This window comes from Squalius cephalus, assembly GCF_949319135.1.
Source record: "Squalius cephalus genome assembly, chromosome: 19".
NCBI lineage: Eukaryota > Metazoa > Chordata > Actinopteri > Cypriniformes > Leuciscidae > Squalius > Squalius cephalus.
In genome coordinates, this window is record NC_137140.1 from 3,412,392 (window position 1) to 3,425,338 (window position 12,947).

The 12,947-nt window shown below is 41.0% G+C and overlaps 1 protein-coding gene across 1 annotated transcript; it reads right to left on the reverse strand.

Annotated features, from left to right (window-relative positions):
* Positions 1 to 4,421: 4,421 nt before the first annotated feature.
* On the reverse strand, positions 4,422 to 10,051 carry LOC307147410 (kelch-like protein 10; the record flags this gene model as incomplete). The annotated part of the gene is made up of 8 exons (XM_079852144.1): positions 4,422 to 4,552; positions 4,674 to 4,765; positions 5,081 to 5,197; positions 5,373 to 5,522; positions 5,699 to 5,896; positions 6,252 to 6,671; positions 7,026 to 7,518; positions 9,909 to 10,051. The coding sequence occupies 8 exons, from the start codon at positions 10,049 to 10,051 to the stop codon at positions 4,435 to 4,437; spliced, it is 1,731 nt and encodes a 576-aa protein (XP_079708270.1). The 3' UTR covers positions 4,422 to 4,434.
* Positions 10,052 to 12,947: the final 2,896 nt, after the last annotated feature.

The following is a 12,947-nucleotide window of genomic DNA, read 5'->3' on the forward strand; positions in this document are numbered from 1 at the left end:
CTTTTACAGTTTGAAGAAAAGTGACTAGAAAAGTGAGCAGGGCTGCGTGATTAACGGAAATTAAAACTTAATTTGTCGTTTGGCTTAGTGCGATTATCAAGTTGCAAAGGTTGTGAATCCCTCAGATCATGCAGCCCTACATGTTAATCAGTGTTTACCCTATTAAGGTCAGTGATAATGAATTTAGCTCTTAGCTCTTCCATGGAAACACAAATGGTACACGACAAACGGCTCTGGGGGAGATGCATGTGCCAACATTTCCTACACATTCAAGTCTGGCCTTACCCATCACCAGCAGAGTATAGAGTTTTACTGAGAGGTGTAAGTGTGTGAACTAATTACAGGAATCACACAGGACTCTCTACCCACAATGCCTTTGTCAGGACGTACAGTGGAGGCTGGTGGCCGAGGTCAGTGTCAGCAATGGTTTGCTGGTACACACCTGTAAAAGCAGCAAAATAAGAGCAGCTGTGAATTTACAGTTCTTTGATGTAATCTTAACAGTATGTTACTGTTATTAATAATGCACTGAATTAAAACCTGAGATAACTCATTTAATGTGAGGAAATTGATTGGTCAATTGCCATTAAATATTTATACTTTGAGCCATTTCATTTGAGTCCACTAAGAAAAAGACTTAAATGAGTTAACTAGAAACATCAATTTAACTAAATCCTACTAGTTTACAACAGCACACATGACTGAGTTGAAGAACTTAAAAATATCATCAATGCATCTACACAGTCACTGCCTTTAAATAAAACAGCATGCAGCTCGGTTACTTACGTAACCTCGGTTTCACTGGCAGATAAGGGAACGAGTATTGCGTTGCAAACGCTATGGGAAAACTCCTTTTCTCGAGAATATTGAAGCCTTTATTTTAAAATGCAGTGCAGCTGCACAGCGAGCACATCATAGCTGGAGCATGCTGATTGGCTCTGCTGCGGAAACTGCACAAACCTATGGCGTTCCAGCAAGAACGCTTGATCCAATCAGAGTGCTTGCTCGCCTTGAGCATGCCAACATGGGCGTGGCTGCAGAATATCGCCATAGAGACAGGTTAAATCGACTGAAGCGACGCACCTGACATGAGCAAAACAGCACGGCTGGCAACGCAATGCTCGTTCCCTTATCTCTCAGGGAAACGAGGTTACGTAAGTAACCGAGTTCATTCCCTTTTGAGAACGGTTCACTCGTATTGCGTTGCAAATGCTATGGGAACCCATTTTAAAATGCCGTGCTATTAGCAGATGACTACTCTGAAGATGTCCAGGGAGGCCCGGGACTATAACAGAGTAGTCCGAACCATCATAGACCAGAAGTGTCAGGTCCCAGAATGTTATATACTGCATATAGTGATAAGTGCAGAGGGCCACCGTGGGGGAGCCTCAGATATATAGGTCTGGACCCGTAGGGGCCAGGGTCCTAGATGGAAAGGACTCGTGCCTGCAAGGCAGGAACCTCTAAGTTATAGAATTTTACAAATGTGGACGGAGCAGACCAGCCGGCCGCCGCACAAATGTTTTCTATAGGAACTCCACTGGACCATGCCCAAGAGAAAGCCATACCTCTTGTGGAATGGGCTCTTACACCCATTGGGCACGGAAGGCCCATAGAAGCGTAGGCCAGAGAGATAGCATCAACTATCCATCTTGACAGTCTGTGTTTCGTGAGTTTTTCTTATTCTTGGAGAAACGTAAGTACCATTGGTATATCACAGTTATGTGGGTCCAGGTTCCGAGCTGAACACCAGCTGGTGAACACTGACCATTTGAGATGGTAGAGGCGTCTAGTAGATGGCACTCTAGACTCCATTATGGTGTTCAGGACTCCCTCAGGGAGGTCCTGGGGTACCCTTTGAGAGGCCATGCGTGAAGGGCCCACAAGTCGGGACGGGGGTGCCAGATTGTCTTGTTTGCCTGCGTGAGGCGATTCCTCAGCGGGATAGGCCACGGAGCTGTCGCTGACAGCTGCATCAGCTCTGGGAACCAGAGGGGGGTTACAAGAAGGACTGCACACTTGGTGTCCCTGATCCGTTCAATGATCTGAGGGAGCATCGAGACCGGAGGGAATGCATAAAGGGGGCGACTGGGCCACTCGTGGGCCAGCGCATCCCTGCTCTTCGAGAAGAAGATTGGGCAGTGAGAGTTGTCTTCTGAGGCAAAGACTTCCCACAATAGGAGAACCGCCTGGGGGTGGAGAGATCAGTCCTCTCGGGGAACGTTGTCCCTGAGTGAGCGCTGGTTGGCATGAGCCCATAACAGGATGGTGTACAGGTTGCGAGACCTGAGACCGCCCTGGCGATTTATGTAGAACACCACTGCCATGTTGTCCTTCCGGACCAAGACGTGGTGTCCCGCTAGATGTGGAAGGAAGGTTTTTAGGGCTAGAAAAACTGCTCTTAATTCGAGACAGTTGATGTGTAGGCGTTTCTCCGAGCTCAACCAGAGGCTGGAGGCAGGCCTGCCCTTGTACAGGGCTCCCCAACCGAGGTTGGAAGCATCTGTTGAAATAGCCTTCCTTTTCGAAACCAGGCCCATGCTCACACAAGGCTCAAATCTCATCGAATGCCACAGGGAAACGGCGATCAGCTTAGATGGCGTAGAATCAGCCAGGCGCTGAAGCAGTTCCGCTGCTGAGCTGTTCGATGGCAAGAGGCTTCTAGTCTAGAGAAGATTAGCGATGAGGTGAGTAATCTTCGCTGAAGGAGATTAAATCTGTCTCTATGGCGATATTCTGTGGAAATTATACCCTTCAGCCACACCCATATTGGCGCACTCAAGGCGAGCAAGGCGGCAAGCGCTCTGATTGGATCACGCGTCTTTGCTGGATCGCCATAGGTTTGTGCAGTTGCCGCAGCACAGCCAATCAGCATGCTTCAGCCAGCTATGATGTGCTCGCTGTGCAGCTGGAATGCGTTTTAAAATAAAGGCTTCAATATTCAATATAACCGTTCTCGAAAGGGAACCTCAGTGTTTCTCTGCTCATCCTGAACTGAAACTCAAGCTCTTCAACACAATGGTGACCCACAAAACTCAACAGAAACGCTCTAAATCCCAACAGAACATTAAACACTAACAGATCTTCACTATATCAATGGCATTTCGTGCTTGAAAAAAATCAACCAACACCTGGTGAATGTCTAAACAAATATACAACATAAATCAACCACTAATCTTAATATGAATACGATAACAACTAAATATTTATTCTATTTGTCTGACACATCTACAAAGACTAGCGATAACATAGTAACACATTTAAAAGTGTTGTACACATTTGAAGGACGTCCGATTAACCATCTGTCCACTAGAGGGGGACAACCAGCACAAGTTATTAAAAGAACAGCTCACCAATAAATGACAATTCTGTCACAATTTATTCACCCTCATCGTTTTAAGTTCATACAATGTTTTTTCTTATTTCTCTTGTTTTTGTTTTGTTTTGTTTTTTTAAGTTTTTTTAAATGGGTTTCAAATGACGTGGTGAGATAATAATGACAATAATTGTTTAAAGTATATATTTTAAATGTATTTATATAATTTTGAGAGGTGAGGTTTTCATTTAGAAATCAACACAAACCTCATTTTCTAACAACTGTTTTAACAGTAAATGTGCACTAACAGTGAAACACACAGTAAGAGAAATCAAGCCCTTGATATACATCTAGTCTGATGTATTAAGGATTCTGAATGAAGGATTTGGTGTAAAGTGCTCTCAAAACGTGGAGACTGGTTGTCACGGTTTATGAATTCGCTGTCTCCTTTCTCGTCTTGTGTTATGTGTGTGTGTGCATGTGGGCGTGGTCGCTGATCAGTGAACCCTTTTTAGTCTCACTGTTGTCGCCTTGTCTTTGTCATATCGTTGTGGATGTTCCCGCGTGTTGTTTCCTGCCTGTCTCCTGTTCCCGTATGTTCAGCATTCCTGGTTCTTCACGCCGTCTACTTCCTGGTCTCCGGTCCCCGAGTCATCTCCGCTATTCTCTGGATCTTCATCATCATCACCATCACCAGAGAGATCAGGTTGTCCTCAGCGTCCCTGTGCTGCCAAGGGCTTCATACCGGACATTTGCACACCATCACTCTCCCAGCATCTGACCAGCTCTCAATAAACATATCTTCATTTTGCAATTGAATCTTCTGATTATTTCCTAACAGAACGATCTGACCATCATGGATTCAGCAAATGCACCAGAACTGTACGAGTTCCAGTCACAAAGCATTTCCAGAATGGATCAACAAGAAGAAAACCTGGCCGTCACGGGACAAGCAGTGCAAGCCTTGGTGTCACTGCACCCAGCCCACCGCCTGAACAACACTACACCTGAAAGAAAGTTTAACATTTAGAATACAGCCTCTTTTTTTAATGCATTTATTCAGGAAACACAACACTCCATTTGTAGTCAGACTGTCAGATCTGCTAGAGGGAGATCATTCACTGTCTGACTCGTCTAGTGTCTCGTAGGGCAGCATACTGTGCCATGTTAGGCAATCCTGATGCTACACAACAGCTCAGAGCACAGCGGGAAATGGCCATTTCACTTGCAGCAAACCTGTATAGAAAACAGATGCAGTGAATGCAATGAAATACAGCCTGCATTAGACTTACAGACTTACTCTTATAACTAATGCAGTGTGAAATGATCTGTGAGATTTAGTGTTTGTGGAAGTTACCATTGATCTGTCTTCTCATCATAGCGCTCCACATCAGAGGTGTTGCTTAATCCATTAAAGCCTCCGACAGCAAACAAATGACCATTAACTACCTGGATTTTGAGGAAAGGAAAAAGGAAAATGAATAATGTACAGCTAAACTCTTTAACTTGTCATGAATAAATCTTATAGATGCAACTCTTCAATTAAACATAGTAGAATTTTTTGACTCTTTGAATTAGGTAGATGTTTTTATAGTCAAACACATTGATCTTTGAAGCCTTCAACAATTTTAGGGTGCAACTTTCCACTTATTGTCAATAAGGGACCAAAACAAAAAATTACTGCATATTCATTATCATTAAATCATTATTGTACAGTTATTTCATAGTTTCACCAGATACAGATATTAACTGTCCACATCTCACCTCAATGCCAAAGAAGCTGCGTGGATTGCTCATTGATGCGACATCACTCCAGGTGTTAGTGAGCGGACTGTAGGCCTCCGCACTGCGAAATTCACTGGCACCATCAGAACCACCAACCTTTAAATAAATACACTCTTTATTTATGTATTCTGAGCATTTATATATGCACATCCATGCATGCATTTACAGAAGTGCAACCTATAAGCTGTGATTGTTCCATATTTCTGTATTTGTGTCATGGTTATCATAGCCAATTAACACTATAGAACTGATATGTGTGTTTAATACTCACAGCATACACTCGATCTGCATAAGTTACCACACCTAAACTAATGCGGCGGCTACTCATGGGAGCGATGAGAGTCCACTGGTTTGTTTCAGGGTTGAAGCTCTCAGCAGAGGAGAGATACTCGGTCCCAGTAAAACCACCACAGATATAAATCTGACAAACACAAACATAACATGCATGATGTTTGTGCACAATCATCACAGACTGATCAGAAAAGCAGTGTTTAAAACACTCAGTAAATTTTATGATTTATATTTTAACTATTCCCATGCTACAGGCATTAAGAGTCTCCAGTAGAAGAGTGTGGAATCATGGGTAAGTGCGCTTACCCTGCCCTGCAGTGAGGTGGCGCTGGCGTCCCCCCTCTTTTCATTCATGGGTGCCATCATTGTCCACTGATTGGTGTTTGGATCGTAGCGCTCTACTGTTTTAAGCGATTGGTGTCCATCAAAACCACCAATGGCATAAATGAGCCCGTCCAGAACAGCAACACTAACATAGTCTCGCCTTTCATACATGGGGGCCACCTACAACACACCAAATACATCAGTGTGCGAACACACATCAATACACCATCACATTGGTTCTGTCCTATCAGTTGCAAATAAATACAATGGAATTACTATTATTATTTTTCTTAATGGCATTTTTTTGACACAGTCATGATGGTAACTCTGGTGTATTGTATTATATTATTAAGCTACAACAACTGCTGGAACACAAACAGAAATGCATCATGGTTTGTATCTATTCATTGAAGTAATGTGGAGTACAGCACATCATTTAGCACTATGGTCCATATCAAAGTACAATCCGGTACCATCACTGTACCACAATACTGTTTTGTAAAGGAAGCTAAATTAAAGTTACAACATTACTCACCTCATGCCAAGTCTGAGTGATAAGATTGAATTTCCTCACGCTGTTGAAAAACTCCATGTGGTCATAACCACCAATACAGTAGACAAACTCATCCAGGACTGCTGTACCGTGATAGGCTCTGGGACGCTCATCCTTTTGAGTCACATTGACCCAGCAGTCTGCCTTCACATCGTATGCCTCAATCTCATTGGTGGGACTATCGCCACTCCATCCTCCGATGGCCAGTAGGATCGATGAGGGCAGACGTGGACGTGTCAGTTGATGCATGAGTTCTGAGTTGGTGGGTTCATCCATGTTGAGGTCAAACAAAGTCTTCATTGCATTGATGATAACAGGCATGCAGGCTTCATTCTCCATCACTAGTGCATTGCTCTTCACATTATTGATGAAGTAGTCTGATGACATCAACCCCAATCGAACCTGAAGCACAAGGGAGAGTTTAGACTTTCAGAGACTGTTGCAAGACTGTTACTAAGCCGTTATGTGGTGTTCAACAACCTAAAAGGATTTCCAAAATGACTTAAAGAAAAGAACGGCATTAAAGAAAGTTACTGTTACTAAAGTGAGTTACTGCTTAAAACAAGAAGAAAAAAATCTGTCAGAAGGGGAAGAAAAAAAAACTTGTTTGCACTTTGAATTAAGTTTATTTTTCTTACTGCATGCCAGGACTATTGTAGTTAAACTAAAACATTAAAATTATAGCAGAAAATGTATCTTGATTTAAGAGTTTTAAGATATTTGTAATGAAAAACAAGACAAAAATCTCTGTTTTACCTTTGGCAGAAGCACGGCAATGTGTTGCCTCCTGTTTTCTGGTGCGTGATTAATCCACTGGAGGACGGCTTCAAAAACCACCTCCTCCTGTCTGACGTTCAGCTCATCCTCATCAATGATCTCCTCCAGCTGTTCCAGGGAGAGCTCCAGGAACTCTTTAGGGACGAGCAGAACCTCCTCAAAGTGCTGCAGGATGTAGTGCTTTGCTTTACAGCGGAGCTTTGAGCAGAAGTAAAAGTCCTCTGTAAACTTGTAGATGGCGATGCAGTTCTCTGGGCATAACTGTGACTCCAGGAACTGACAGCAGGCGTCTACAAGACCTGAGACTAAGGTCATGTCAGCTGCCATCAAGAGCTCCAACACATTCTCTTGAGTAATGAGCACAGATCTTGAGTACGCATACTGGATAATAAGAGGCATGATGTCTCTGGATATTCCTTGAATTTCACAGAAATGTTGTGCTGGGCTGCTCCAGTTGTTAGAGAAAAGAGCCCTGTGAACAAATTTGACAAAGAAATACAGGCATTAATAATAATGAGCATAAATAAAATAACTTTTCGTTATTTACATTTTATTTCAGCCAAATTTTCTCATGTAAAGAACCCAATTAGTTTCACCATTCATTGACACTTTAATTCCATAAAAATGAAGAATTAAATTTCAATAAAAGGGTTTTCCTAGATACATTTCCGTAGTTACATTCTTTGTTCTGGCAATACACATTCATTTTCATGCATTTCTACATTTGGAAAGCTTAGGCAGTTTCAACAGTATGATGTGAGCAGTGGAAATTATCTCTCTATAAATTACAGAAACGTCTGTCTGTCTGTGTGTGTGTGTGTCTGTCTGTGTGTGTGTCTGTTAACCAAATATCTCTCGAACCGTTAGTCCGATGGATTTCAAATTCGACAGGTGTCTCGCTACGGTCACGAGTAAGTGCAGTGCCAAGTTTGACGTTGTTTGGATGAGAAATGCTAAAGATATGGTTAAATATATCATTTTTAGAAGGTTGTGGTTTTAAAAATAAACATTCTGACATAAAACACTCAGTCAGCTACACTGTTTACTTCTGAATATTATAGTTTGGTTCCAGAACGTGATAAATCAATTTTGATTAATTTGAGTAAAAATGTGTTTTCTTTACCAAGAAAGTGGCAAGATGAAAACCACTATTTTCTGTTTAAAACTTTCACATAGCATCTTTAGGTTATAATAACATAAAAAATTCAAATCCAGATTTGGATTTTCAAAGATCTATTATAAAAACGGATTATTTTTCCCCAAAAATGCAATAAATTCATGACACTTTTTTTCCAAAATGCTATCATATTGAAACTGTTGAAATCAGCCGTCGCTAAGAAATATCTCCTGAACTTTTTTGACGGCGATCAGCTCACAAAAACTGATTTTGCACGGGCACTTTGCACTGCTCCCTGAATCAACGCGCTTATTCATTTGTGGATGTAATGTTAAACTGAATCTATATGTTATGCTGTTTCTGAATATTATATTTCATTCTGGTTACTTCAGGATTTAGCATTAAGCTTTGTATTAGTAGAAAACCTGTAGTATTTTCGAATTACCATGCTTTCCACCCTCATATCCCCCTGAGACAAGAGATTTATGTATTTTTTGTCTGGAAAAAATCCTCCGATGACGCAAAAATCGTCATTTTGCGTCATCGGAGGATTTTCTGGCCAGAGGCTAAAGACTACAGCCAGTAGATGGCGTTGTTCCACATGTTTTCAGCCCGCCCATAGAGGGATCTCACTCACAGAATGTACAGTGTCAGCCGTCTTTCTTTGGAAGCTAAGCTAGCAGGCTCTTGTTCTGTGGAGAAAGCTGAATAGTAGGAGAAAGCTGAGTAAGTAACCACCCTCCTTTTCCCGGACTTGTCCGGCTTGTCCGGCCCGATCGTTCAAAATGTACGGGATTCAGCTTTTGCTTTCTGCGGTCGCTATTCCTTGTTTACATGCACACCTTTTGTTTCAATCTAACTGAATTCATGCCGATTGGTGAATTTGAATGTAGTGTTTACACGAACGCTAAACAAGTAATCGGTTGATGTGCGTTTTACCATTGCTAAGAAAAATTCCCGCTCCCCCGTGAGAGATGCGAGACCCGGAGCGTCTCAGACACCACCGGCCTCGCGCCGTTCTCCCGCGGCCGTCAGCCTCGTCCTGCTCGCCACAGTAAACATGATGAATGAATGGCGACTGTAGAACGCAAAAGCCGAATCCCGGACATTTTGGACGATCTCTAAATCCCTTGCAAACTCATCACGTAGGCTAGCTTTGTTGTTTTAAACTGCGCACTCTTACCGGTAGGCGTGGCCTCCTGAGACAGCGAAGCAAGTGCATTCTGGGAGTTGTTGTCTTTCATCCACATAAGCCAAAAATACATTTTCTGGCTTTTCTCAGTCTAGAAAGCTCCAAATTCAAAAATTTCTTCACATTTCTTCTTCTTAAATGACCTATTTTAAATACACATTCATTTTCCCAGAGGTGAAGTATCCCTTTAACGTTATCGATACTGTATAATAGTAGCCTATGCTATTCACCAACTAAACATATCCTATTCAATGCGTTCACAGTCTCTTTCACGGCCATCATTTGTAGTTGCCTTTTCACAAAGCATAAGTTTGCTCAAGCATAGCGTTTTCTTAGAGTTCACTGTGTGCTTTCTACCATGCACAAATAAAAATGTCACTGAACTTTTGCTGTGTAATTGTAACAATGAGCATTCAATCACACCAAACCAACAATTACTAAAAACACACACAAAAACTGATTTTGCACGGGCATTTTGCACTAGTGTATATAATTATAATGAATTATTTCTTAGTAATTTGCGCACAATTGCAGTTCAAATGCTTCTTCTCACCTAAAGTAGGAGCTGCAGCCACACATGATGATCTTGTGCACTTTAAATTCTCTGTCATTTGACTTGATGATCATGTCAGTGTGTTCGTCCAGTAAACGTGCTTCATCAAACACGTCAAAAGCTGTGGCTCTTATGTTCTCCATGTTCTCTCAGGACTGTAAATGTATTCAGTCTTCTCACCTCAAACTCTGATTAAAGTCACCTCAGGATTTTGCCTTTGTGGGACTTTTGCTCAGGAGAGTTCTATAGAATGTCTCTGTGACATCATAGTAGTAGAGCTTGAATATATATGGGTTTTTTTTCAGTTTGTGTCTTGGCCACACAATTATTATAGAGTTTTGTTTTATCGATTCCTTTTGCATAAAACATCTTCACAGTCACAAAGATATTAAAAATTATTAAAAACTCAGTGACAAATGCAATAAATAAAGCATGGGCAGACATGGGCGTCAGTTTGGTTTGAAATGTGCTGGGAACAGAGACGCATTCATTTTTTTTCCTCTTATGTGCAGGTCATGTTTTGAAAGACGATGTCCTGTAGCTTACTAATGTAAATAGATAAAAATGTTTAATAAAAAAGCATTGCTAACACAATGCTAAATCATAAATCAGATGTATGTACAATAACATTAGCCTACGATGTCCAGCAATTGATTGAAGTAGTACATTGGGTTTAATTTGTCATTTAATGAGGTCTAATATATGTTGTTAGTGCTGAGAATTTTCACCTGAATAAATAAATAGATCCGACAATTTTAAGCGTGAATGGTCCAGTGGCAGAACTTTTGCCAAGCGTGTCAGAGGTTCTGGGTTCTAACCCGCACTGGCGCACTCGTATAGGTTTTTTTTGTTGTTGTTTTTTTTCATCAAAAACGATTATGTTTATCAGTGGTTGTATATCAGGCAGGGACACGTTTGTGTGCATTTTGTTTTGTAATTTCACCGGAATGAATAGAGAGTCTCCACAATGGATTGAAGCGCGCATCCGAGTGAAGACTGTGCGCGAGCCACAAGAGAACACAGTATCCAGCACTTTGATCACTTGATTTAAAAAACAACACATTTCAGCGCTAGATCGCCTCTTATTTAACAAACAAACTAAATGAATGCTCTGCTAGTTAACTGGAGATGTTTTATATTAATTTGTATTGGTACATTCGTGGTGGGGACATGTCCCACCCGCAAATTACGCCTATGTGGGCAGATAAAGTTCCGACGTCCCGCCCGCGGGCCATTGGATGTTTAACAGAGTTAACCTCTTGAAAGACAAAACTCAAAAAAACATTTTTTAAACATGTTACTTATCTTTGGAAAGCTGAGATACTTGTGATTCGAACGATGTAAACCATTTTACAATCAACACAGCGGGTACAATCGGTGTCTTTGTCAGACCACCTGCAACAAAATAAACAACAACAAAACGGAAGAAACGTCTCTGGATACTCGCGTAACCGTAGTTTCCTGAGAGGAGGGAACGAGACATTACGTATGGGAAAATCCATTTTCCTCGAAATGCTGAAGCCTGAAGCCTGACAGAGACGTTCCCTTATCGAGTCGGTCCCTCGACATTACGTATGGTGTGAAAAATGGTCGGCCCAGCTCGCAGCACGAGCCCCTGTAGAGCACAAGCACTAAGCCCTCGAACGAGCCTATGATTGAATCTGGAAATAAAGCAAAATAACTGAGAAAATTAGAAATAGTCCTCAGATGTCATGTCTGTAATTTATATCAAAACATCTAGTGTGAATTCGATCAGTTTCATTAAAATAGGTTGTTACTCCACCATGTGCGAGACTTCATAAACCAAGGTGGTTGAACGACCAATTTGCGACAATACGGTTTCGGGAAACAGTCGTGACTAGCTAGTTGATTTCACCAACGATGCATCGTAGCGAGTTACGGCGTTGTACGGGAAACACAACCCTGTTTGGTCATTTCTACGCTTGAAGACTCATTTACTTTCATTAAATGTAAAACAGTGACCAGGTTGTATTCATAATATTCGTAATTATTCTAAAATTATTTTGGTTTCCACAGAAGAAAAAAGGCTAGCAATTTATTTTACAGTATGTTACATGTACTTACCAGTAAATTCGGCATAATTACATGCAACTAATCCTAAAAGTACATGTTGTTGATTAATATTATGCAGTACTTAAATGTATAATTAGACACTGTAATACTGACACCTTAAAATAAAGCATGACGAGAAAAGTTGAACTTTTCTTTCAACCAAACCTTTTGATTGGCCACATTGAAAAAGTTGTTGAAGGAAACTCGATGTATTATGATTTCCAGGCAGAACATAATGCAGATTGCTGAGCTCATATTGCTGTACTCACATAATAAAGATGTATAGGACTCTTTAAAGATAACAGTCAGTTCAACTATTATTTATGCTGAAGCAAACATAACAAATGATCACAATGAAAGTTTTATCTTAATGATAAATGCAATATTTTCTCTCCAGCGTTATGATTTCCAGAGCTCCAAAAACAACAATAATCAAGCAATCAAATCAAACAAACGCTGATCGTTTATTTCTCAGTCATTTTGTTATCCAAGAGATTTCCAACTAACTATTCCAAAAATATGTCAAACATTGTCTGGCTTCGTATTCATTCAACTCAATTATCTCTCTTCTCAGAACTTTCTTCAGTTCTGTCATGGTGTGATGAAACCTCATATTTCCATCACTTGTCGGGTGATGATATGACCAACACTACTGCTGGCAAGGGCTCCGTCTGCCATTACCTCACTGGAAAAACAACCGCTGTTATCGAACACGAGCACAAGATTCACTCATCTCGACAGGAACCGTTTGAGTGACGCCTGTGTGACACAAATGTCTCCTGGATCATGTTATGCCTTTAGTCTGAGAGTCTGGATCAGTCAGATTTATCATTTTTTAATTCAGCAAGGATGCATTCAATTAATCAGTAAAGACATTTATAATGTCACAAAAGATTTCTATTTCGTAATGAACTCAAATCAACCTTACTGAGATTAAAGTATCTGAACTGTGCATTGACTGTTTAA